Source organism: Giraffa tippelskirchi, chromosome 4 (genome assembly GCF_054371585.1).
Source record: "Giraffa tippelskirchi isolate mGirTip1 chromosome 4, T2T-mGirTip1v1.2.pri, whole genome shotgun sequence".
Classification (NCBI taxonomy): domain Eukaryota; kingdom Metazoa; phylum Chordata; class Mammalia; order Artiodactyla; family Giraffidae; genus Giraffa; species Giraffa tippelskirchi.
The window spans coordinates 175,945,177-175,969,842 of record NC_137278.1 but is presented as its reverse complement, the minus strand read 5'-3'; the positions used below and the strand labels follow the sequence as shown (position 1 = coordinate 175,969,842).

General features: G+C 37.7%; 1 protein-coding gene across 5 annotated transcripts in view; it reads left to right on the top strand.

The window, feature by feature from the left end:
- FAR2 (fatty acyl-CoA reductase 2) overlaps positions 1-21,063 on the top strand; it is a 168,598-nt gene extending 147,535 nt beyond the window's left edge. For all 5 annotated transcript variants that reach the window (XM_081591740.1, XM_081591738.1, XM_081591737.1 and 2 more), the window contains 8 exons: positions 1,435-1,612; positions 2,885-2,929; positions 4,840-4,958; positions 6,051-6,118; positions 8,798-8,969; positions 14,361-14,490; positions 18,061-18,188; positions 19,083-21,063. In XM_081591740.1, coding sequence (XP_081447866.1) covers positions 1,435-1,612; positions 2,885-2,929; positions 4,840-4,958; positions 6,051-6,118; positions 8,798-8,969; positions 14,361-14,490; positions 18,061-18,188; positions 19,083-19,245 — 1,003 coding nt within the window. In that variant the 3' untranslated portion in view covers positions 19,246-21,063. The remainder of the gene's footprint in view (positions 1-1,434; positions 1,613-2,884; positions 2,930-4,839; positions 4,959-6,050; positions 6,119-8,797; positions 8,970-14,360; positions 14,491-18,060; positions 18,189-19,082) is intronic.
- The last annotated feature ends 3,603 nt before the right edge of the window (positions 21,064-24,666 follow it).

Here is a 24,666-nt window from a genome sequence, read left to right as displayed (position 1 = left end):
ACATGTCACCTAATTTTTAAAAAATATATTATATCCAAAGTTTCACCAAATAGATCTACCAGCTAAGAGAAACATTCAATATTTAATCAACAATAATTTCATTGCTCTCTTAGAGAAAAGCTGGTAGACTCTGGGATTATCAAAATGGTTTTAACATATTTAAAAAAAAATTAGGTTGGTGCCATGGTAACTCAGTTATTCATGATACAGATCTTCTTGAAGGTAGAGGTATCCAATAGTCACTGTATTAAAGTTGCTTCATTGTACTATTCTCACCCCACTTGACAAACTATTAATAGTTAGTAGAGCACTTTAGAATTCATTGGAAATCTCTGGAAATGATTACCAAGTTATTAGCATAGACTCTAAACAGATCTTCAAAATACAGTGCATGGATTTTCTAAAATAGATTGATCAGTTCAGTTCAGTCACTCAGTCGTGTCCGACTCTTTGTGACCCCATGAGCTGCAGCACGCCAGGCCTCCCTGTCCAACACCAACTCCCGGAGCCCACCCAAACTCATGTCCATTGAGTCAGTGATGCCATCCAACCATCTCATCCTCTGTCGTCCCCTTCTCCTGACCTCGATCTTAGCCAGCATCAGGGTTCTGATAAATGTAGTTGCTTTTCTTTGCTAAGGCTTTAAGTAGAATTTAAAACAAAAATCAAAGCTGAAGCTTTCAAGATTAGTGCCAAGGTTCTAATTGGACAATAGTGAATGAGAGCGGCTGCCACTGACACCTCAGATGACAGCCTCTCAAGTCCATGACCAGGGCAGCGAGCCCACTGTTGGACACCCAACTGGCACTCACAATGCATTCATTGAATGTATCTTGATAGGTACATTCCCTCTGAGAGGCTATAATTGAAAACAGAGATTAGCTCTGTAATCAAGTAGCAGGGAGCTTCCCAGGTGGCACTAGTGGTAAAGAACCCACCTGTCAATGCAGGAGACATGAGACACAGATTCCATCCCTGGGTCGGGAAGATCCCCTGGAGGAGGATATGGCAACCCACTCCAGTATTCTTGTCTGGAGAATCCCATGGACAGAGGAGCCTAGTGTGCTGCAGTCCATAGAGTCACAAAGGGTTGGACATGACTGAAGTGACTTAGCGTGCACACACGCACGTGCGCGCGCACACACACACACACGATCAAGTAGCAGACTGCATAACAATTGGATAAATCTATTGAGACAGAAGGCCATAGGATTCAACTAGTAATGTTGGGCTAAGTAGTGGGGAGCAAAGATCTCATCCATCTTGCATCATTTGGATAGGTTCACACTCAAGCCTTGGTGTCCTTTGACAGTTCCGAATTTCAGAAGTCAGGCTAGAACGAGGAAATTCTGTTTGTCGGTGTCTCACAGTTTCTTTTTGGTATGTTGTCTAACACATAGTGACAACGTTCTTTTTTACTCTGACTACCTTCAGGTGGTTAGACGACGCTATTATTGACGAGATCACACCCAAACTGATTGGAGATCGGCCTAACACGTACACCTATACCAAGGCCTTGGGAGAGGTGGTGGTGCAGCAGGAAGGTGGCAACCTCAACATTGCCATCGTACGGCCCTCCATCATGGGAGCAACCTGGCAGGAGCCCTTCCCAGTAAGCCCACTCACCTGGATTCCACGCTTTGCTTCTGAACCAGCATCCCTCCTGTCCAATTACTCTCTGATGTCTTTTTTTTTTTTCCAGTGTATATAGCTGAGTACAGCAAATGTGAGGACCAAAGTGCACATTTGGTTTGGGATTTACTCACCACCGGGCTCCTCTGATGTTACACTGACTGTCCTAGAGTTGGGTGGAGTCTTCAGTTAGTTTCTCATTAACTCTAGTCTAAAAATTCCCATGGGAAATAGCTTTATTTCTTGGCTTCTCCACAATAGTTTAAATATACCAGAATATTCCTGCTGGCCAAATTGATAACGTTAACAAATTTCCAGGGTAAATAGGAATTGCAAAGCTCAGAGAAAGTCCTCAGTTTAGGAATAATGATTTTTATCTGTGTATACTTCTGTATCTTTTTGAAAGTACTTTGAATTATACCATCTTTTTTGAAGCAATTCTGTAAAGCTTTTGCACCAGATAAATCCAAGCTCCATTACTTATTGACATGCAACCGTTTACATATGAGTTGTCTCATATGCAAAACTGGGCTAACCACACCCATTGTGGAGGGTTGATGAAATGAGACAGTAGTGGTATGTCTACTGCAGTGCCTGGTCCCTAGGAAAAGACTCAACTAATACTAATCTCTTCAAGTTCTCTCTCCTCTCCCGTCTTATACATTTTGACTTTCAAAGATAAACAGACATAATGAGGTCAACTGACTTGCTTTGGGCTTAGGAGACAAACTCATAAAGACATTTTTCTCTAACTGCTCCTAAAGATAATATTTTCTCTACCATCTATAGCAAGCTAATACAAACTGATCTTGAGATGGAATGAATGAAAGATGCTATGATTCTTACAATTGTCAAGTAAGAGTCAATTTTCTGCAAACTATGTTTGAAATGTTCCCCTGAGAAGTTAAAAGCAGGCCCAGGTGAGGAAAATGAATTGATTAGCAGATTATGATATTAAGATGAGATCCAATTTAGCTCCTAAGATGTCATAGACAGCTTGCAACCATTCTTGATTCCTGCTATGAAATAAATGCCGGCAGAATTTTAATTCTTCCATAAGCCAAGTGCAGAAAATATCTAGTGCTTTCTCACTGATCTCTGTAATCTTAGAAATAGTGGACTAGACAGTTTATCAGCTGGGGTCTCAGTGTTCTTGTTTGAAGTTTAAGATTAGACTGCAGATATTCCAAAAGTACGATGATTTTCTGACCTGTGGAACCAACTGGAGATCTTTTCCCTTTTCTCTTTTTAGGGTTGGGTTGATAACGTAAATGGACCTAGTGGGCTCATTATTGCGGTATGTATAATGGTGTGGAAATAGTCACTTGAAATGTAATGGAGGGACAGTAACAAAATGCTAGTATTGGCTTAGCTTTACTGATGCAAAACCATAAGCGTTCCTTTACTCACTACAATTGATGCAAATTATTTCAGTTTTGCTGATTGAAAAATAGAAGCAGAATGAAATTACTTTAATTATCTGTCAATATCATTATCAGGAAAATAGAAGTACTGTGATATCAATTGCCACTTAGGAATTTTATTTTTGGATAGAATTTTGAGCCTCTAGTACCATGCTTGTATGTCCCCTTAGTTAACACAAGATGGGGGTATTTCCTTCTTTTCGCTCTTTAACCATAGCTAGAATTAGGAGTGCGATAAAACTCATATCCCCAAAGATTATTAAATTTATGTGCATTTGGATAGAAAGTATATAAATGCATAAATACATCAACATCTATTTCTCAATATATCTAAGAAAGAGGACTACCAATTGGAGCAAGTTTTTCAAATATAAAAATTGATGACTATAGGAAACACTTTTCAACACTAATCCTCTCACAGACAGGAGAAACATCAACCATTCCTCTGGGTCAGCAGCCCTTTGTGTGCGTCTCCCTGCAGTGGAGACTGATCCTGTGAGCTGCGGAGCTTTCCAGTTCACATGGAAGCATTTTCGGCTCAGAACTACAATTCTTCTCTTTCGGACATTGAAATGGACTTCGCCTCTTTCAATGAGTTTAAATTTTGTTACGGATCTCATGTTTCAGACTGTGCCTCTGTTCTTCACAGAACTAGATCCAACATGAACTACAATACAGACAGTGAATTATGACTACTTGTCAAGGACAGTGACAATGAACTTCTTTGTAATTTCTTTCTCTTTCTGTTCTCTACCTGCCTTCAACTCTTGAGGCTTAGTTGGAAGTGAGTGTTCAGTAACTTAGAACATAGCTATTTTAACATGATCCCAGAGTGAGTTTTATTACACTGTTATGCATTCAGATTTTCTAAAATTTTCCAAATTGATTTCCCATATTCCGAAGGACAGGAGGAGGGCATGGCAACCCATTCCAGTATTTTTGCCTGGAGGAATCCCATGGACAGAGGAGCCTGATGGGCTATAGTCCATAGGGTTGCAAAGAGTCGGACTCGACTGAAACGACTTAGCAGGCACGCACTTGTCCAAAAGAAGGTTAATCAGTTACAAGAAGACAGAAATTAGGAATATAAGAAAGTGCTGACCACTGCAAATTGATGTTGGAAACATGCAGGGTATAAATAATCAATTACTTCAAAAAGTCAATAAGCTGGCTCCTTTATTTATTGACATGGCATTTATTAACATGAACAATTCCCAGTTCTTGCATCTATATAGCATCAGTGATCTGTGACGTAAACAAAGATACTGAACAAAAAGTAAATAACGGTGGCCTTTTCCACAAGTAATAAGTTTTTGTTAAGTAGTGGAATTTTATCAGTTTAAAAAGGTGTTTCTTAAACTTTTAGTGCCTATTATTTCTTGTAAATTAGTAGACTCTAGCAAAAAAGGACATCATTTAAGAAATGGTAAGTTAAATTAATGGGAAATTTGGGAAAACTTAATTCTTAGAATATCTTATGAATTAATTTTTAAGATATTAAATCTTATTCTTGGTGTTTATTAATTAGCTAAATACATTAAACTCCTCACAAGTTTGAGGAATTTTACTCTGAAGAGGAACCTGAGGATCACTGGTGGTTCTTGGAGATGTTGGCACTTGAACTTGGCTGGGCAGGTTGGATGGCCTGAGAGCACATTAACCTAGCAAGCAGTGAATCAGTTATTATTACTACCAGCATTGATACTGTCTGTCTGATACATACTTTAGCCCCAGCTGTTACTTAACACCTGGTTCAATAATTTATGTCCTTTTTCCTGTGCAGGCTGGGAGAGGGTTTCTTCGGGCTATAAGAGCTACTCCGATGGCTGTGGCAGATTTGATTCCAGCAGACACAGTGGTCAATCTCACCTTGGCTGTAGGATGGTACACGGCAGTTCACAGGTGTGGAGTGGATACTTAAGCTGGCTTTCAAAGATTTGATGAGGAGGAGGGCAGCTATGTTGGGCACCTATTCAAAATTATGAATTTTACTGAAGAAGACCCCAAATGTGAGAGGGTGTCTGTTTGGATATTTCAGAGTTCCAATTATGTCATAATATAGGCATTGAGTTGTTTTATAAATATCAGCTAGTACTTGGTTGATCAGAAAATAATAAATTCTTCAAATCATTTAACCAAAAATTCTCAATAATTTAAAAGCTTTTCTTTCTTTTCAGCAACCTAAAATACAGCTTCCTTTTTTAAGGCAAAGAAGATAAAAGTAGATGAAATAAGAGCATATTTTTCTTCACTTCTCAGTTCCTAATAAGTCAAAAGTTCAGATCACCGTGTGTGTGTGTGGGAGAGGTATTTTCTAGTACAAAGAAAAATAATAAGTTGTTTGTATATTTAGCTTTGTTAGTAAACAAAATTTTTATTATTTGAAGTTAGACATTTAGATGTTGTCCAATCCAACAGCACTTCATTGGATTTAGAAAAAAACATAGCCCATAGTTTTGCCCAGTAAAGATGTCAAGAAGTTAGAAATACAATTTGCTTTGTCATCATCATGCTGCCTCCATTTGCTCCATAAATATGTCAGCCTATTGGGATTTTTGTTCCTCATACACATGTACACACACACACACACACCTGCACTTTTCCTAGTTTTCCATTTTGTTTTTAACCCAAAGAAAGAACAAAAGATGAAAGTGTTGTGTAGAGTGCCTTGTGTGTGCTTAGTTGCTCAGTCGTGTCCAACTCTTTGTGACGCCATGGACTATAGCCTGCCAGGCTTCTCTGTCCATGAGGATTCTCCCGGCAAGAATACTGGGGTGGGTTGCCGTGCCCTTCTCCAGGGGATCTTCCCAACCCAGGGATCGAACCCCGGTTTTCCACATCAGAGGCAGATTTTTTACCATCTGAGCCACCTAAGAGTGTCTTAGTCATGGGAATTATTGGAAAAAAAAAAAAACTTGTTTAAGTGCTATTTTCCTTTATCTTTCTTTCATTAGTTCTCCATTTTCTTGTATTTACCTAACTTTTGTTTTTCAGACCTAAGTCGACATTGGTCTACCACTGTACATCTGGCAACCTCAATCCCTGTAATTGGGGCAAAATGGGTAAGTGCCTGTAGCAAGGTACCTAAGGAACCATTAAGAGAGTGCTCATTCACAATTAGTGTCTGCCACAGGGAAAAACAAAGTGTGTCATGGAGCTTTGAGTCTAATGGGGGAAAAGACAAAACATGGGTAAAGCCAGAAAAATAATTGCAAATTGTAAATGTGTAGAGTTAATTAGAATGCACTGTGGTATCTCAAAGAAAGGGACCAGTGAAACAGCGGCATGATTGTGAGCAATAAGGGGTCCATTGGCTGTAGAGATTTAAAAAACAAATAAAGTCAAGCCAAAGTCAGTAATTACAAGCAATATCAGTGATAAAATACTTCTCCTGCTGAGCTGCTGTGCTCATGCACACAGCCCTCACCCCCCTGGACATATCACTGAAAATGTGCCATGATTAATGGCCAAGTAGATTTAGAAAAGTCCAATGATACTAATTGGTGTCATTGAGTCAGTGATACTCTTTATTAATTTAGACAGTCAGCCATAGTGTAACCTTGAAAGTAGCCTGTTGAATTGAATTAGAATTAATCCTGTATATGATAGAAAATTAGCTAACCAATCTTGTACTATGCTTCTGATTTTCTTATAAATATCTGAAACTTTTAGATCATCTAATTGCTGTTTAGCTATTAGATGTTGAAAAAAATTAAATGTGCTTAATTTGTTAGAATCTTATTTCCAATTCAGAGCATTCCACTGTGCTAGTCTATTTGCAAAGTTATTATTTCAGTAAAAGTAAAATGAAATTATCTATTACCATCATATCCAGTTATTTAGCTCATATAAGTAAATAATTCTGGAAATATTTGGAAATAAAAATAAATCTCCTCTATCTCAGTAACAGGATTAAGGTATCATTCATAAAAAGAGGCATTAGTAGAAGCAACCAAGATACTTAAATTCTTAAATCAAAAGATGCTACATGTAAATTCCATACCTGGGATTCAAAATAGTCTTCTTCCTTGCTGAAAATTCTTACTGTCTATTTTATGAACATACACAATGTAATAATTGAAAGTGATCTTAAAAATAATCTAGTGTGCTTACTTCTTTTGATTATGGTACATATAAAACTCTCATTCTGCTTTTTCTCTCTTTTCCTTGGTTTTAAATTGAAGTATACTTATTTACAATGTTGTGTTAGTTTCGTGTATACAGCAAAGTGATTCAGATAGATAGGTAGATAGATATCATTCTGCTCCTAAAATAAACTTTGCTTTGACAGAAATTTCTGAACCAGTGAAAGTCAGTCAAATCACTGCAGCTTGTTTCCTGTTGCATAGCCGCTTATTAACTTTTTTCTTTATATATGTATATTATTCAACTGTAGCTGACTTAGAGTGTTTCAGGTGCACAGCAAGGTGATTCAGTCATACATAAACACAGATATTATTTTTTAAATTATTTTTCATTATAGTTATTACAAGATATTGACTATAGTTCCCTGTGCTATACAGTAAACCTTTGTTGCTTGTTGCATATCTAGTTTTTTAAAATTAGAAATCTAGCTTTTTATTTGCCACTTACTAACTTTAACACTCAACAAGAAAGATAAAATTTAGAGGAAAGCCTTTCATTCACAAAACCACTACAAATTTTGCATTTTTGAAATGAAACTATGGTACAATAAAAATTAAATTCTTAAAAAGTCTAGTGTTCTCACTTCATTTTACACACAAAGCTCAGAGAGAATAAATGATTTATTCATTTCACATGGGGAGTGGGAGCCTGACATAGAAGTAGATGATGGGTATGAATGTGTAATGATCACCCCCCTAGGGATTCCTAAAGTCAACATGAATCCCTCTGGGAGGAAAAGATCCAGAATCAGATGTTTCTGGATAATCTTTTCTGTATGGGGTATGTATTTTTCATACAGATTTCCAAGTAGTATCTTTTACAGAGGACAGTAATCATATTATCATAATAATTAATAACTTCATCATAACTGAGTAATGAACTTAGGCAACTTTGAAAATTCTACATAAATAAAATCAAAACTGAGTTCAAAAGAATGAATACGTTTTGAAAGGAAGTATTTGATTTACAGATGTACATTAAAAGCTTTAAACCAGGTTTTATATAAGAAATGATATACTTTTTAAGATTATTATTCAAGAAAACTCTGGAGACAAGCGTAAAACAATTGAGTCTGACATATTGCCAGAGTAGTAGAAATACCAAAGAAGTAAAAGACTGATATTTAAAGTGAACCAACATGAAGGAATCCTAATTTTATAGTCTCTCTCTTACATAAATCTTTATAAAAGTTTGAGTAAAATGTTAAGAAACTTTCTTGATTGTTCTGCAAGTAATGATCCAACCAAAGAAATAACACCCCCAGGCTCTGTCTGGGGCATTCTGGAATAGACTAGATGATCTTGAAATTGAATTGAAATTTTAGTATTGACTAAAACTATTTTCCAACTTGTTTTAGGATAAAGGTTTCAAGAGAAGGATTCAATTCTTAACCAATTTACATTGTTTAAATGTGCAGATGACCACTTGCCTGGTGTAAAAATCTTAGTATTATTCTTGACTCTACACAACAAATCCTTACTATTTATTGTTTTGACCCATTGCAAATGCCATCCACCATAGTGGGTGACATTTGCAATGCTCCTGGACTTAGCACTTAATCTCCCCCATCCCCCACCCCCACCCCCCACCCCCAGGATTCCAAGTCTTGGCAACCTTTGAAAAAATCCCATTTGAGAGAGCTTTCAGGAGGCCAAATGCTGACTTCACAACCAACAACATCACAACCCATTACTGGAATGCTGTCAGCCACCGGGCCCCTGCCATCATCTATGACTTCTATCTTCGTCTCACAGGAAGGAAGCCCAGGTGAGAAACGGAGACAATAGCTTTAGGAGTGTCTCTGCATGAAAGTTAAGGACTCCAGTCCTTTGCCTTCCCACCGCCTACGGATCAAAGTGACAACTGAATCATAGTTATGATTATATGTCTAAGGGAATTAACTATATCTCTATATAGTTATGATTTTATCTCTATAGAGGGACAATCAAAGCAGTAGTAGTGGGAGCCCCAAGGGAACCCTACCTTAATGTGGTAGGGAACTTGTAGTAAGGAACTTGTTGATGAATTCAGCAGGTAATCATTCACCTAAAAAGAAAAGCAACTGAGATTCTGTATTTGGGAGTCGGTAAATTGTTAGATTCAATCCCTGGGTCAGGAATTTTCCTTGGAGGAGGGCATGGCAACCCACTCCAGTATTCTTGCCTGGAGAATCCTGTGGACAGGAGAGCTTGGCAGGCTACAATCCATAGGATCACAAAGAGTTAGACGTGACGCAATGATTTAGCAGGACAGTTAATCTTAAAATGTACTACAATGGTAACAGCTCCCATACACACAAGGGGTGATGCATGACAAGCTCATTTTAATTCTCACAACAACCCAAGGAGGGTATTCTCATCCCAGTTTTACAGATGAGGAAATGGAGGTTAGAGGAGGAATTTTAAGTAGTCTCAGGAGAAGAGACAGAGGAAAGATCTGGAGAAACATGAACTGGACTAACTGCCACCTGGAGATGAGTGAAGAGTAGAGGAAGCAAAGTAGAATGTCAGTGTGTTGATACTGGGTGACTTAGGGCATGTACCTTTCTACTGTGGTCTCACTTGAATAATACTTTGTGTGTCTGCGGAATCGTCATTATCGTAATTACCAAAGGCAATTCCTGCCATCAGAAGCATGATGTTGGCCTCTTTTAAAGGAGAAATTCTCTCTCGGTATGTTTATTTCCATTCTTATTAGTAGAGCAAATGAGTGATGCTTAGGCAATGTAGAGTTCATCCACATTTTCAGAGATCTTACTTAGAGTTCATAACTCATTTTCAGTTTCTTCTTGAGTAAGGTGAAAAGGGGACACTATGTTTGTGGGAAAATATTTGTATAAGGGGCTTATTAAATAAATATGGGAAAAGAAGGAAAGCCAAACACTGCTGGCAGAAACACTGAAGCCTTTAAAATATATCAGAGTTGGAAGGAGACCTTGATGAAGAGCAAAGTTCAGTAAGTAGAAAAGAAAAACACAGGAGGAACAAGCCCAGTAAAAATCTTAATGTGTTTTGTTTGTAAGAAATTAAATTGTAACATTCATGGGAAATGATTTTCATTTGGTGATAGGAATCTTAAGAATAATCTTTATGACAGAAAGTGCTAGAATCCTTCTGGACTCTTTCCTTCCCCGAGTGTGTTTGTGTGTAAACACTTATGCATTTACAACCATATGTATCGTTTTGCTTTGAGGTAAGGTATGTCTCTATGTATGTTTAAATCAATCCTACGTACTTTCTTGTTCACTTGTATTCCATGAAAATCCAAGTCATTCATCTCATGCTTTTTCACCCCCATTACAAACAATGGGACAACAAGTATCAGTGCACATGCACCTTTATAGAATGTGCCTTTAGGTCTGTGGAGGATGCTGAGGGGTAGGCTTGCTAAATTGGAGGGTACATGGATATTATGACTACTACCAGGTTGCCTTAAAGGAAGCCTCTGTCAATTTATACACTATCATAACAGAATGTGAAAGTACAAATCTGTTCTTTCTGTCATTAATACTTCGCAAAAATCAATATTTTGAATTGTTAAGCTAATGACAAGAAATAGCATCTCTGTCACTTTGATTTGCATTTTTCTTGATTGATGGAGGGGCTGGACTTTCATTTGTTTATTGGACATTCATGTTTTCTCTGTTATGAGTTGCCTGCTTCTATTTCTCACCTATTTTTTAATTTTGTTTTTATTGAAATATAATTGATTTACAATGTTCAGATGTACAGCAGTGATTCATATATATATATGCATATATATATATATTCAGGCCCTTATTGCTTATTTTATATATAGTAATGTGTATCTGTAAATATCAAATTCTAAGTTTATCCCTCCCCCGCTTTCCCCTTTGGGAACCGTAAGTTTGTTTTCTATGTGATCCTGTTTCTGTTTCACAATAGATTCATTCACATCATTCTTTTTAGATTCTACATATAAGTTATATCATATGATATTTGTCTTTCTCTGTCTTAATTACTTCGCTTAGTATGATAATCTCTATGTCCATTCATGTTGCTGCAGTAGCATTATTTCACTCTTTTTTATGGCTAATAATATTTCCATTTTTCTATTGGATTGTACTTATTAATTTATGGAAGCTGTGTGTATATGTATATATGTGTAAATATATAGTTTTTAAAGGAGGAATTCTCTCTCAGTGTGTTTATTTAGGGGCTTCTCTCGTGGCTCAGTGATAAAGAATCCACCTGCCAATGCAGGAGATGCGGGTTCAGTACTTGAGTCAGGAAGATCTCCTGGGGAAGGGAATGGCAACCCACTCCAGTATTCTTGCCTGAGAAATCCCATGGACAGAGAAGCCTGGCAGGCTACAGTCCCTGGGGTCATAAGAGTTGGACATGACTTAGCAACTAATCAACAACAATATTTCTGTTTTTCTGTTGGGTTGTACTTATTATGGAAGTGGTGTGTGTATGTCTATATGTGTAAATATTTAGTTAATGTGTTTTCTTGAAGTCAGTTTCTTATCCTGTAGCTCTGATTATGAAGCTTTTTTAATACAAGGGAAACTACATATAATGCAGGTCTTAAGAGCATGGAGTTTGGAGTCAGACTTATAGACTTAAATCCTGGCTTTCACCAATTTATCCATATGAGCTCTAAATTACTTAACCTTTCTAAATACTAACTTGTTAAAAAGAGATTGTAATCATACCTATTTTATAGGATTTTACATTAGAGTACATGAAATAATCACTATTATTACCAAAGAAAAATTTTATATGATAAAATGAATCATTTTTCCTTTATAGCTTTTGCACTGTATGCATTAATAAGATCTTCACCACATGAGAATAATAAATGTATTCTTTCTTTCTAAAAAAATACTATTTTGCTGATACAGTCCTGTACATACAATGATACACCATTGTATAATCACTTGTACAATGATTACTTTTTAAAAGTAAATCTATTGAAATCATATCAGTTACTTTAGAGTTGTAAAATGAATAAAGATTGTCAATTTGTTTGGACTGCTATAACAGAATATCATAGACTACATGGCTTATAAACAATAGAAATTTATTTCTCATAGAATTGGAGACTAGAAAGCCTAAAATCAAGGTGCTGGTGGATCCAGCATCTGCTGAGGGCCCACTTCCTGGTTTCTGACAGCCACGTTCTCTGTGTCCTCACAGGCTGGCAGGGCCAAGGGAACTTTCTGGGGTCCCTTTTATAAGGGCTTTCCACATCTGCCAAAGTCTCCTTCTCCAGTACTACCACATTAGGAGGAATTGGTTTCAACATGTGAATTGTGGGGGGATATAAATATTCAGTCTATAGCCAAGATGTTAGATAACAGTAGCAAATGGAACCGTATTATGATGCTTGAATTAGGGAATAATAATGATTCTACAGCCTTGCTTAAGAATTTCCCATAATACAATGAGAGAAGTACCTCATGAGTCATTAGGGATATGGACATGAGGATTTGACCAGAAATAAGACCAAATTCCCAAAATAACATCATAAGTCATTACAGAGTCAACTCTGGCTCCAAAATCACTGCAGATGGTGATTGTAGCCATGAAATTAAAAGACGCTTACTCCTTGGAAAAAAAGTTATGACCAACCTAGATAGCATATTAAAAAGCAGAGACGTTACTTTGCCAACAAAGGTCCATCTAGTCAAGGCTACGGTTTTTCCAGTAGTCACGTATGGATGTGAGAGTTGGACTGTGAAGAAAGCTGAGCGCCGAAGAATTGATGCTTTTGAACTGTGGTGTTGGAGAAGACTCTTGAGAGGCCCTTGGACTGCAAGGAGATCCAATCAATCCATCCTAAAAGAGATCAATCCTGGGTGTTCATTGGAAGGACTGATGTTGAAGCTGAAACTCCAATACTTTGGCCACCTCATGCAAAGAGTTGACTCATTGGAAAAGACCTTGATGCTGGGAGGGATTGGGGGCAGGAGGAGAAGGGGACGAGAGGATGAGATGGCCGGATGGCATCACTGACTCGATGGACGTGAGTTTGGGTAAACTCTGGGAGCTGGTGATGGACAGGGAGGCCTGGCATGCTGCGATTCATGGGGTCACAAAGAGTCGGACACGACTGATCAGCTGAACTGAACTGAACTGAACTGATAGTAGTCACTGTTACCAAGATTAGCCTAACTGAGTAAGATAAAAACAAAATGATCTTTAGGCCAGATATCATTTGTAGCCATAAAATCTAGGTTTGAGCATTAACTATGTAACCCTGTACATATTAATCCTTCTGCAAAATGAAGATAAACAATATAGACCCTGAATACTTCACAGAATCATATTGTGTAAATTAAGAAAGCATGTTTTTTAAAAAATATAAGTTGTTACAAAATTGGGAAGTTCAAACAGCAGGTCCTCACCACGGGCTTAAAAAGATATGGTCTATTTTAAGTAATGAGATCCTGGGGGTCCCATTTGCAAAAGCAGAGACTTTTTGAAGTCCATCAAAATTGGGTTGGAATTTTGGCTTTGACACATGATATTATCATGGATACTTACCTGTTCATAAAAACACAAACCTACCTAACAGGGATGTTACAGGTATTAGTGGAGACAATATTTTTTTTAAATGTTATCAGCACTGTGCCTGAGTAGATTATTAACAAATAAAATATTTTCCCCTTAAATCTGCAATAAGAGCTGTTTTTGGTTCACCAGATGCTAATATAGTCACTGCTTCTGCCCAGAGTTATATACAACTCTCATTGATTTGAGACCTCAAATCAATCAATTAAAAAAAAACATCCAAGAACGTACAATAAAGAAGAGAAATAGATTTTCTTCTTGTCTACCTCAGAGTTCCAAGAACAAAGAGTATGTCATTGGGGGTGGATATCTTGCTCGGCTTTTAAAATACTTGCAACTCTTGAGAAAGAGATGGTAGGAAAGAGACAGAGAAGTAGCTTAGTGGTATTAAAATGCCAGCTAGAACAAGCTCCTTTAGGTTCAGCTGCATCCCTTCTTTCAACAAAGGGTTAATGTGGAAGAGAAAAAAGAATAAGAATTTTAATGAGGAACTGAGGGAAAAGTGGGAAGAAATAACTTTTATATTTTTCAGACCTAATTTGTCATATCCCTATGCAGTAGCAGGAAAGCCACCGTTTGTGGCGCATTGATATTCACTCCTATGTAATCTTTACCTCAGGATGACAAGGCTCATGAACCGGCTTTTAAGAACCGTTTCCATGCTGGAGTATTTCATCAACCGGAGCTGGGAATGGAGCACGTACAACACTGAAATGCTGATGTCCGAGCTGAGTCCCGAAGACCAGAGAGTGAGTACAGTCCTGACAACCAATGGGAAAACCTTCCCCACTCGGAATTTAGAACTATTTGACTTGGAGAGCTGATGAATAAAGGCAGTTTTAGTTATATACACAGAATTTTTTTTTTCTTTTTGGGCTAAGAAAATCAGTGAATGCTACCAACACAACGGCAGGATATAAGTTTAACATAGGTAAGAGATCTAGTTTCTTAGCCTTTGGTCAGCTTCTCCCTGCTATTCTGCAGTCAGGTCTCATAAACTTTGTTTCACTCCTTTGTTCACCTTTGGTAGTTGTTATCTTTTCAACAAATCCTCAGTACCTCTGTCTTTCCCTCCCAAACATATGCCTTCAATGAAAAATAATAATTTTATGGCTCAGCAACTCTCTCATCCACTGTTCTTGTCAAATCAAAATCATTCTGCATCACTAAAGCTACAATTCCTTTCTTCTTACCTTTTTAAAGCTAACCTTCCACCTCTGCATTCTAGTCCACCTAAGATCTCCTACCATCAACATTCCCCTCTCTGTAGGACTGTCATTCTTCCTCCTTATAATGATTTCTCTTTGACCATTCAGACATTTATTTCTCAAGACAGATCTATACTTTAATTGTTTAAGTACTATTTGGGCTTCCTGGTGGCTCAGATGGTAAAGCGTCTGCCTGCAATGCGGAAGCCCCGGGTTCGATCCCTGGGTTGGAAAGATCCCCTGGAGAAGGAAATGGCAACCCACTCCAGTACTCTTGCCTGGAAAATCCTATGGACGGAGGAGCCTGGTAGGCTACAGTCCATGGGTCGCAAAGAGTCAGACATGACTGAGCGACTTCACTTTACTTTGTACTTTATAAGTACTATTTATTTCTCTGTATTAGCTTCTAACCAGTCACAAATGGTTGTCCTCAAATTCACAAATATAGAAATCTGTATTTTGTACACATTCCTAGCTTTGTTTTTTCTCCATTTGTTCCTTGAACACATCTTTGGTTTTCAATTAAGCTTTAAAGTTTTCAATCTCTTGACTGACATTTTCCACTAAATTTTCTTTAAAACAAAAAGATAAATTTCTTGATTTATCTTGTACTTGACAGCATGTAGAAGAAACCAAGTCATGTTGAGAAGTAAACGTTAGATAGATACCCTCACCTGCCAGCTCCTACCTACCAGCCTCATAGTGCATGATTGAAATGCAAGTCCTAAAATTACTTCCCACCAGGAAACCTAAGGATTACTTGTAGTCAGACACAATAATTGTTATATTAAATGTACTAGTGGAGATTTTGTTGTTGTTTAGTTGCTAAGTCATGTCTGATCCCTTGCAACCCCATGGACTATAGCCTGCCAGGCTCCTCTGTCCATGGGATTCTCCAGTCAAGAATATTGGAGTGGCTTGCCATTTCCTTCTCTAGAGGATCTTCCCAACCCAGGGACTGAATCCATGTCTTCTGCATTGGCAGGTGGATTCAATACCACTGAGCCACCAGGAAAGCCCAGTTGAAATTTAGAGGAATATTTTAACTGAAATCATTGCTAAGTGAAAGTCACTCAGTTGTGTCCAACTCTTTGTGTCTCCATGGACTATACAGTCCATGGAATTCTCCAGCCCAGAATTTTGGTGTGGGTAGCCTTTCCCTTCTCCAGGGGATCTTCCCAACCCAGGGATCAACTCCTGCATTGCAGGCAGATATTTTACCAGCTGAACCACAAGGGAAGCCCAAAAATACTGGAATGGGTAGCCTATCCCTTCTCCAGTGGATCTTCCCAACCCAGGAATTGAACCGGGGTCTCCTACATTGTAGGCAGATTCTTTACCAACTGAGCTATAGGGGAAGCTCAAGTAACTCTAAAATGGACATGAAATAGAACCTTTTTCCCAAAAATGTTTACATACCTTGTATAGACAAAATTCTTCAAAGCACCTATGTTTAAAATTCATGGATCAAACCAGATTATTTTTAAAAACCCATCATGCTATTATAAATTACTTTTAAAATTAGCTTCAAATATCAGGTGATTTATCTTTATTGCATTTTCTTCATGGAATTTACCCATCTAAATAATGCAAAAGATAATAAGCTTATAGGTTCAATTTTGACACTTTACAAATATTTTAACCTAAAATAAAAATTTTGTGGAAAAAAAAGAATCAAAGCTGCAGTGGATTTCACATATACATATGCTAGCAAAATATTTTAGCAAAGGTAATAGTCCTGAATACTTGCATAATTGCCAAACTCTGGTGTGGCTCAGAATTCAGTTTCATTTGCCATATAGAATGAGGATTCCAAACTAGGGCTTCACTGAAATCTAACTTAGAAATATGAAATAGCATAAAAATAAAAGTCTCTGCATATATAGATGAATAAGCAGCATTTGGTGGTACTGTGGAAAATAAAAATATCCAACAAAGTGATATAGAATTACTTTTAGAAAGCAGTTTTTGGATAAGTCTGTGAAGCTCTCTGGAACTCATTAGTCTCGTCTGCTTTCCTTGTTAATACTCCAATTTACTTCACAAAGACTTGAGGTAACTTGCAATAAATACATGTAGTAAAAGAACAAAGCAGAAATAAAATAAATATAAGCCAGGGAAAATATGTACTAAAACATGAACATAAGAGGAAGAATGAAAAAAACTGACCATTCATGTCTAGTCTGTAAGATCCTACTTTGTGTGCTGTTGCTTCAGTCGTCTCTGACTCTTTGCGACTCTCTGGACCATAGCCCGCCAGGCTCCTCTGTCCATGGGATTCTCCAGGCAAGAATACTGGAGTGGGTTACTTTGTTCTCCTCCAGGGGATATTCCCAACCCAAGGACTGAACCTGTGTCTCTTCTGTCTCCTGCATTGGCAGGTGGGTTCTTTACCACTAGCACCACCTGGAAAGCCCTACAAGATTCTCTAAGTCACTACATTTGAGTAGGAAATTTGTTCTTAAGATTTTTGGTGGCAACGTGAAAAGGAAATAGTTTGATGGCATTCTTGAAGAGGAGGAAATACACTAGTGTTCTACGTGTTCCACTCTAAATGGTTCTGAAGGGCTCCATCTAGTGGCATACCAAGAGGCAGAGTAGATAAACGTCTCTAAAGCAAATATAGAATATAAATTCTGCTTAGTTAGTCCTTAAGCATTGCTTCTCAAAGTTTACCTTAATCAGCAAAATGAAGTAGTGATATTTCAGGAATGGGTGCTAGGCCAAGCGGACAACAGCAAAATTTAATAATGGAAAGAAAAACATACGTAATTTATCTTGGTTCCTAATGTATTATTCTCTCTTACAAAATAATTCTCCTTTACTTGAAATTAGGTTTCACCAGACTAATATCAGATTCTTTAAATTTCTAAGACTTCCTAAAAGCCAAATATTTGTGCTTGATCAATGTTTAAATATCTCTATGTAAATGGTAATCCATATTATCACTGCCTTTAAAATAACAGCTCAAATAATCTCATTTGGAGGAGTATCACCTAAATCTTCCAAACCGAATGTCACTCATTTATGCAAAAGAAACGTCATCAAATGTGCAAAGTGATCGCCCAGCACTGCAGTTCTGACAATCCATAATCTCTTCTTGCCTTTCAGGTATTCAACTTTGATGTACGTCAGTTGAACTGGTTAGAATACATTGAAAATTATGTTTTAGGAGTTAAGAAGTACTTATTGAAAGAGGATATGGCTGGGATCCCAGAAGCAAAGCAACACTTAAAAAGGTAAGTATAACAGTTAACATTTACTGAGTACTTAGCATGTGTATCTCATTTTATACCAGGCATGAAATTTGAGCAGGAGAGCAGTTAATATTTTTCCAGCCTTTATACTATATATCCTATCATACACTGTTTATTTAGACTTCACCACACTTCTATGAGGCAGGTATTATTTTTGTTATCCCATTTCCATCAAAGAACTATTTAGGTTCAAAGGAGGGAAGTGGGAAAGCCGCACATGGTAAGCAGAGGAGCCAGATTTGAATCTAAATTTGTTTTTTCTACCATATCCTGTTATAATGTGATATAAAGAATACCCAACAGGCAGGAAGCCTGATGATGCTATTTAACATGGGCAAATCAATTAACTGTTCTTCAATAGCTTTGACTGCCTGAAATTTTTTTCAATAATTAATACCTAAGGAACATAGAATTATAGCAGTTTTGCATAATTCTGGTAGAAGCAAAGGGTTTTTAATGCAGAGATGATCAGGATGGGAAAAGTTGATTGCAGACAGACAGGAACCTTGAAAAACAAGGTAAGACTTCAGAATTTACCCTCTAGTGAACAAGAATCAGTGAAGATTTGTGATATACAGTAACATGATCAAAGTGTATTTAAGAAAGCTTATGTTAGCCGTGTTTATAAGACAGGTTAAAGCAGAGATGTATGTGAAAGGGAAACTAGTCAGGGGAATATTGTAGAAATATGATTACTCAGAAGGAATGTGGTGGAAATGAAAGATATCAAAATCAAAAGGCTATCAGATAGTGCCACATACCTGAGGACGCTTAATTATTTGCTGGTCACAGCCAGGAAAGATACATTTACTCTTTAGGTAACATAGTTGGGTATTTGGTACTGTGTTGACTTTGGTTATATATGTCTGTTTCCAGGCTCCGAAATATTCACTACCTCTTTAATACTGCTCTCTTCCTCATCGCCTGGCGTCTTCTCATTGCAAGATCTCAGGTGGCTCGGAATGTGTGGTTCTTCATCGTGAGCTTCTGTTACAAATTCCTCTCCTACTTTAGGGCATCTAGCACACTCAAGGTCTAAGAACATTTGGCAATCTCCCTTTGTCTGGAACCTCTCAGATACCTCTAAAACAGCAACTGTGGTTCTCAAGATTAGGTAACAAATATGCCCATCATTACCTGTCAAATGTGCTGTCATGTATTCATCCTTACTTCTTAACTACACATTTTCATTTCATTTCAGTGAGAGAAGAAAAGTCATAGCCAATTATCATACAAATTTTAGGAAAAAATTGTTTCCAGATTGTTTCTTAACACTGTTCTGTGCTCTTGAATATAAAACACCAAAGGACACCCATCTTCCCATATTTAGCTTTGTTCTCCTTGAGAGGACTAACGTCAACTAAACATGGAAGGACACATGACAGGAGCTGAGATATGCTAAAGAAAGGCAGTTGTCACTGGAACCATTTAGTATAGTGTACTTAGTATACTTAGTGTACTTAGTATGAAGGCTGAAAATCAAGATAAGTAGACAAAGGTCTCAACATTGTCATAAATGCTGTAAGAGAAACAATTCTCCATGGAGGTTTCTGCTTTCTTTTTGTGCTATACTATGGAGTCCTGGTTGAGGGCTGGGGGAATTAGAAAAGTGGGTTCACATCTAACATTTTCCTTAATTATACCCATATCTGAAACCTGAAGAAAACCAAGAGGTGTAACTAATGTGTATAGAGGGCGGGCTCAAGCATATTTTCATTATGTCTGATTATTATGCTTTTAAGTAAAAATTGGTTCTCGTAATTTGAATTTGACAACTATTATTTCTAAATCTTTTGAATCATCAGTTTTCCTGATTATCTCCTAAGAGTTTTCCTCTTGTTCATTAAAGTGGCCAAATCCCTTATATTTAAGCTTATATTGCCCAGGCCTTCAATTAGAGTGACTGATGTTAGAGGAAGGCCCTAGGCTAAAATCACGTAAAAACCCATTTTCCTGATCTTTGCCACTGAGAAAAGCAAAATTGCAAATAAAACTTTAAATGCTAGTCATATTTTCTGTGGGGAAGTTCACTATCACTAGGACTTGCTAAAATCTTGATCACTCCAGTTGCAAAATGTTACCTGTACAATGCGCAGCAGAAGAGGACAGACTTCATTAAGTCACTCGAAGTTCAGAGAACAGGTGTTGTTTTGTTTAAAAATATTTTATGTATAATGCAAATAAATTAGTAAAAATCTGTTCTCAAATTCCTATATTAATAATATAACTGTTATCCCAACTTTCCTCATATTTGAGAGATGAGTGCATTTTAGATTGCAGCACTTCATGTTAAAAACATGGGATATGATTCAAATAACAGTACCTGGGGCCTACGTAACTAAAAATAATCATAACTACTAGAAATTATATGAACATAAAACATTAACAATGGTAGTTATACGTATGCTCACTTCCTGGGATAACTGGTTAATACTCAGAAAGGCACATTCAGGTGGTAGAAGTGTACTAGAGCTGTGAGGGCAACTTCTAGCCTAGTATTGAGATTTTTCTGAACCCCATACAGCGCATTTGGGGTCAGGGCGGGGAGACTCTTCCAGGCAATGTCTTTCTCAATCTCATCTAAGTTATGCGAACTACTTTCCAGGGCAGAAAACTCAGCTCTGAAAGAAAGCACCTGGTTATCTTCAGTTTGAGATTTCTGTGTGATATGTTTGAGTTGATTAAGATAAAAACTATAGATGATAAAAATGAAATCGATATAATTCAATGAAATTGGACAAAACATAATAGTTCTAAGAATTTACTATCTTTTGGTTATTTTATGTTTCACCAATTCAATAAATTCCACTGATCACACATTCAGTTTTGACTTGATTAAAAGAAAATTTGAATTAAAGACTGATTTCCTCTCTTCTAGTGTTGTATCTTTAACTGCTGACTACTGCAGTAGATCTCCTCCCTCATCCTTAGGAAAATAAAAAGAAACTACCAGATGAATATGAATTAACACATACCCATAATGCTTTGTTTTTTTCAGACACCATTAGTAGGGTACAGAGCAGGATGAGCACAGCCCTTACAGGCAGCTATTGCTGTGCCTCATTACTCTGCACCGTTACTAGGCAAAAAGTCTTGCTCAGCCATTGGTCAGTGCCTCAGTGGGCCCCACCCACAAGCAGCAATCTGTCAGTGAGCAGCCATTAGTTGTCCTCAGTTATTGGTCAGTGCCACAGTGGGCACGCCCCACAAGTAACTGTCAATGAGGGACCATTAGGGAAGTGATTCAGCCAAGGGTCAGTGGTGTGATGGTCATCGGGTGGAAAGACAGCTTCAGGCCTTCTCCTGGAGGCCCTCCAGCTCATCCAACCTTGGGCCAGCAAGTGAACCGGAGGACTCAGGGAAGAGACTGGGAACTATGTCCTGCAGGGCTCCAGAGCCCTTACTAAGGCCCTCCACTAGCCTTGGCCCAGACCTTGAGGAGCAGTGAACCTCTCCCCTATCCCTGTCTCTGCTATGAAATAGCACAGCCATCGCTTTGGCTGCAGTCTGTGAGACCTGGTCTCCTCTCTTCTTGGGCAGCCTGAGGAGACTGAGGGCCAAGTGGGTTGGGTGTGTGGCAGAGATGACAGCTTGGCAGGGTTTGGGGACCTGGCCCTGAGGGAGCTGCCAACTGAGATCTGCCTCCTCTTAGCCAGGACCGGGACCTTCGAGGATGCAAGCTGTGCCTTGAGACCTTGCCCTTTCTTGACAGGACAGAGAATAACATTAGTTTGGTAGAGATTTACAGGAACACTGTTACCCGATCATGACCTGACCTCATGAACAAAGGATCTGATGCCAAGAAGTCTGCAACAACTAACCACTCCCCTCCCTCACCTTTTGCTTTTAAAGGGGCTTGTTGAAAGCTTTCACCAATTGGGTTTCTTAAGGCATGAGCCACCCATCTCCTGGTATGTTGCTGCTGTTGCTGCTAAATCGCTTCAGTAGTGTCCGACTCTGTGCGACCCCATAGACGGCAGCCCACCAGGCTCCACCGTCCCTGGGATTCTCCAGGCAAGAATAATGGCGTGGGTTGCCATTTCCTTCTCCAGTGCATGAAAGGGAAAAGTGAAAGTGAAGTCGCTCAGTCGTATCCGACTCTTAGCGACCCCATGGACTGTAGCCTACCAGGCTCCTCCGTCCACGGGATTTTCCAGGCAAGAGTACTGGAGTGGGATGTCATTGCCTTCTCCTGGTATGAATCTGTAATAAACCCTTCTCTGTTCCAAACTCTAATGTTTTAGTATTGACACACCTCACTGTGAGTCAGGCACATGGACTTGCAATTTGGTAACACATGCTGAAGAATGTTCTACCTGCCATATTAGAGAAATGACACCAAGTTCTCTTGTGATGATTAAGCTGTAAAAGTAGGTATCTGCATGAAAGAAAACCCCTAGCTACTTTGTATCAAGACCAATTAACAATAATTTGAGTGCCTAATATATACAATCCAATAAGAACTTTCTACTTTTGATGGAGAAGGGGACAGTAAGTACAAAGAAAAGCTTAGTTTTAAAAAGCTTTGGTAATCCCTATATTCTGCACCCACAAGATACTACAATAACAAACATTACAGAACTGAAAACAGTCAACACATGAGGCAATTAATTCTAGAAAAAGTTGAGGCTGATGGGCACACAAGTCAGAAAAACATTTCTCACAATTGTATACTAACCTAACATCTCCAGCTTGTATAAAATTTAACTAACTCATTTAAATTTTTAGCTCATTTAAATAACTGACTTAGAATCTCAAGGTAAAATTGACTTGAGAAGGGACTAATAGCCAAGTAGTGTGTTATCTCACAGTGAGCATTAACAATTAAATTAGGTCAGCCTAAATTTCTTGGATTGTAAAGAGATCGAACCAATCAATCCTAAAGGAAAACAGTCCTGAATATTCACTGGAAGGAATGATGCTAAAGCTGAAGTTTCAATACTTTGGCTACCTGATGCAAAGAACTGACTCCTTAGAAAAGACTGATGCTAGGAAAGATTGAAAACAGAAGAAGGGGACGACAGAGGATGAGATGGTTGGATGGCATCACTGACTCGATGGATACGAGTCAGAGTAAGCTCCGGGAGTTGGTGATGGACAGAGAAGCCTGGTGTGCTGCAGCCCATGGGGTCGCAAAGAGTCGGACACGACTGAGTGAATAAACTGAACTGAATGTTTCTAAAAATATCAATATGTTTCAAAGTTCACAAGAATCACATGCAAATTTCCATATAACTTTTCCACTGTACCTTTTCTCTGCAAATCTAAAAATTATGTTTTGGGAACCATATACACATATTAAAAAATGCTCACTATCTAGATTACCTTTTAAAAATATAACAAATTGCTAGAATTGCTGGTTTTAAGATATAACTGGCTTGAGAGAGAGGAATGCCCTGTGAGGTGCAGATGCAATTATGACAACGGATATTTAACTGAAATTGAGTGTTAACAGCTAGAAAGAGCTCTCTGATATAAAATAGATTAATATTTTAGGTGTATCCCTACTTTACTTGAAATATCAGTTCCAAGCTGGAATTGTAAATGGGTTGGAAAGATGTGGAGTTGGGTCAATTTCATCAATTCTAGAAAAATATCTTAAAGAAATCAAAGGTAAGTATAATACAAGAAATCACCAAATTAATTTGTATAGTTGCTTGAAAGCAGAAGAGAATTTACAAAATATTTACTACATAATTATATGCCATGTTGATGAAGGTCTGCTTTAGTATGTAGTATGTATCTTACATCAATGTATACCTTTTGCCACACCTCCTCATTCTGGGTTTTACATTAAAATTATTTCACAAATAGCATAAATGAATTTGGAAGAATTGTTAATGTCTTTTGATACATACAACTTGCAGTCGCTGAAACAAAACTATTAAATGTTTTGCTGATTATAATCTGTTTACAGGTGTATAAATTGGAATCAACTTTTACTCACTCACAACACGAAAAATATAGAACAAATGCCATATGATACAGCAATTTAGCTCCATCTGAAGCAAAAGGAAAGATACTGAATGATAAAGATTGCTGTAGTTTTCCTAGGAGAAAAAAGAAGCTTAAATATGAGGAACTAAGGCTTATTTGGGGGTACATGATCGTAAAAGGACAAAATAATTATTGTACAATTATTTTATTGAGTCCAAATCTTCAGGATTGAGACACTGAATGAGCCTTTTGTGTTTCTTTCTGTTAAAACAATTTAAAAAACTACAAGAAAAAAAAATCCAAGGCATTTTGTTTCCTACTCTTAAAATAGTGCTGATTTAATCACTAAAATATTCCAAAAGGGGTGGGAGGAATTACAATAAATAAATAGTACTTGGATATTACTCCAGGCTTCATACCATAAGGTAGTGATCAAGTAGTGATCTATTTGGATAGTGTTGACAAAGGGTGACTTATTTTGGCTTAAAGGTTTGCTAGACCTCCAAACAGACAGGGAAAAGCT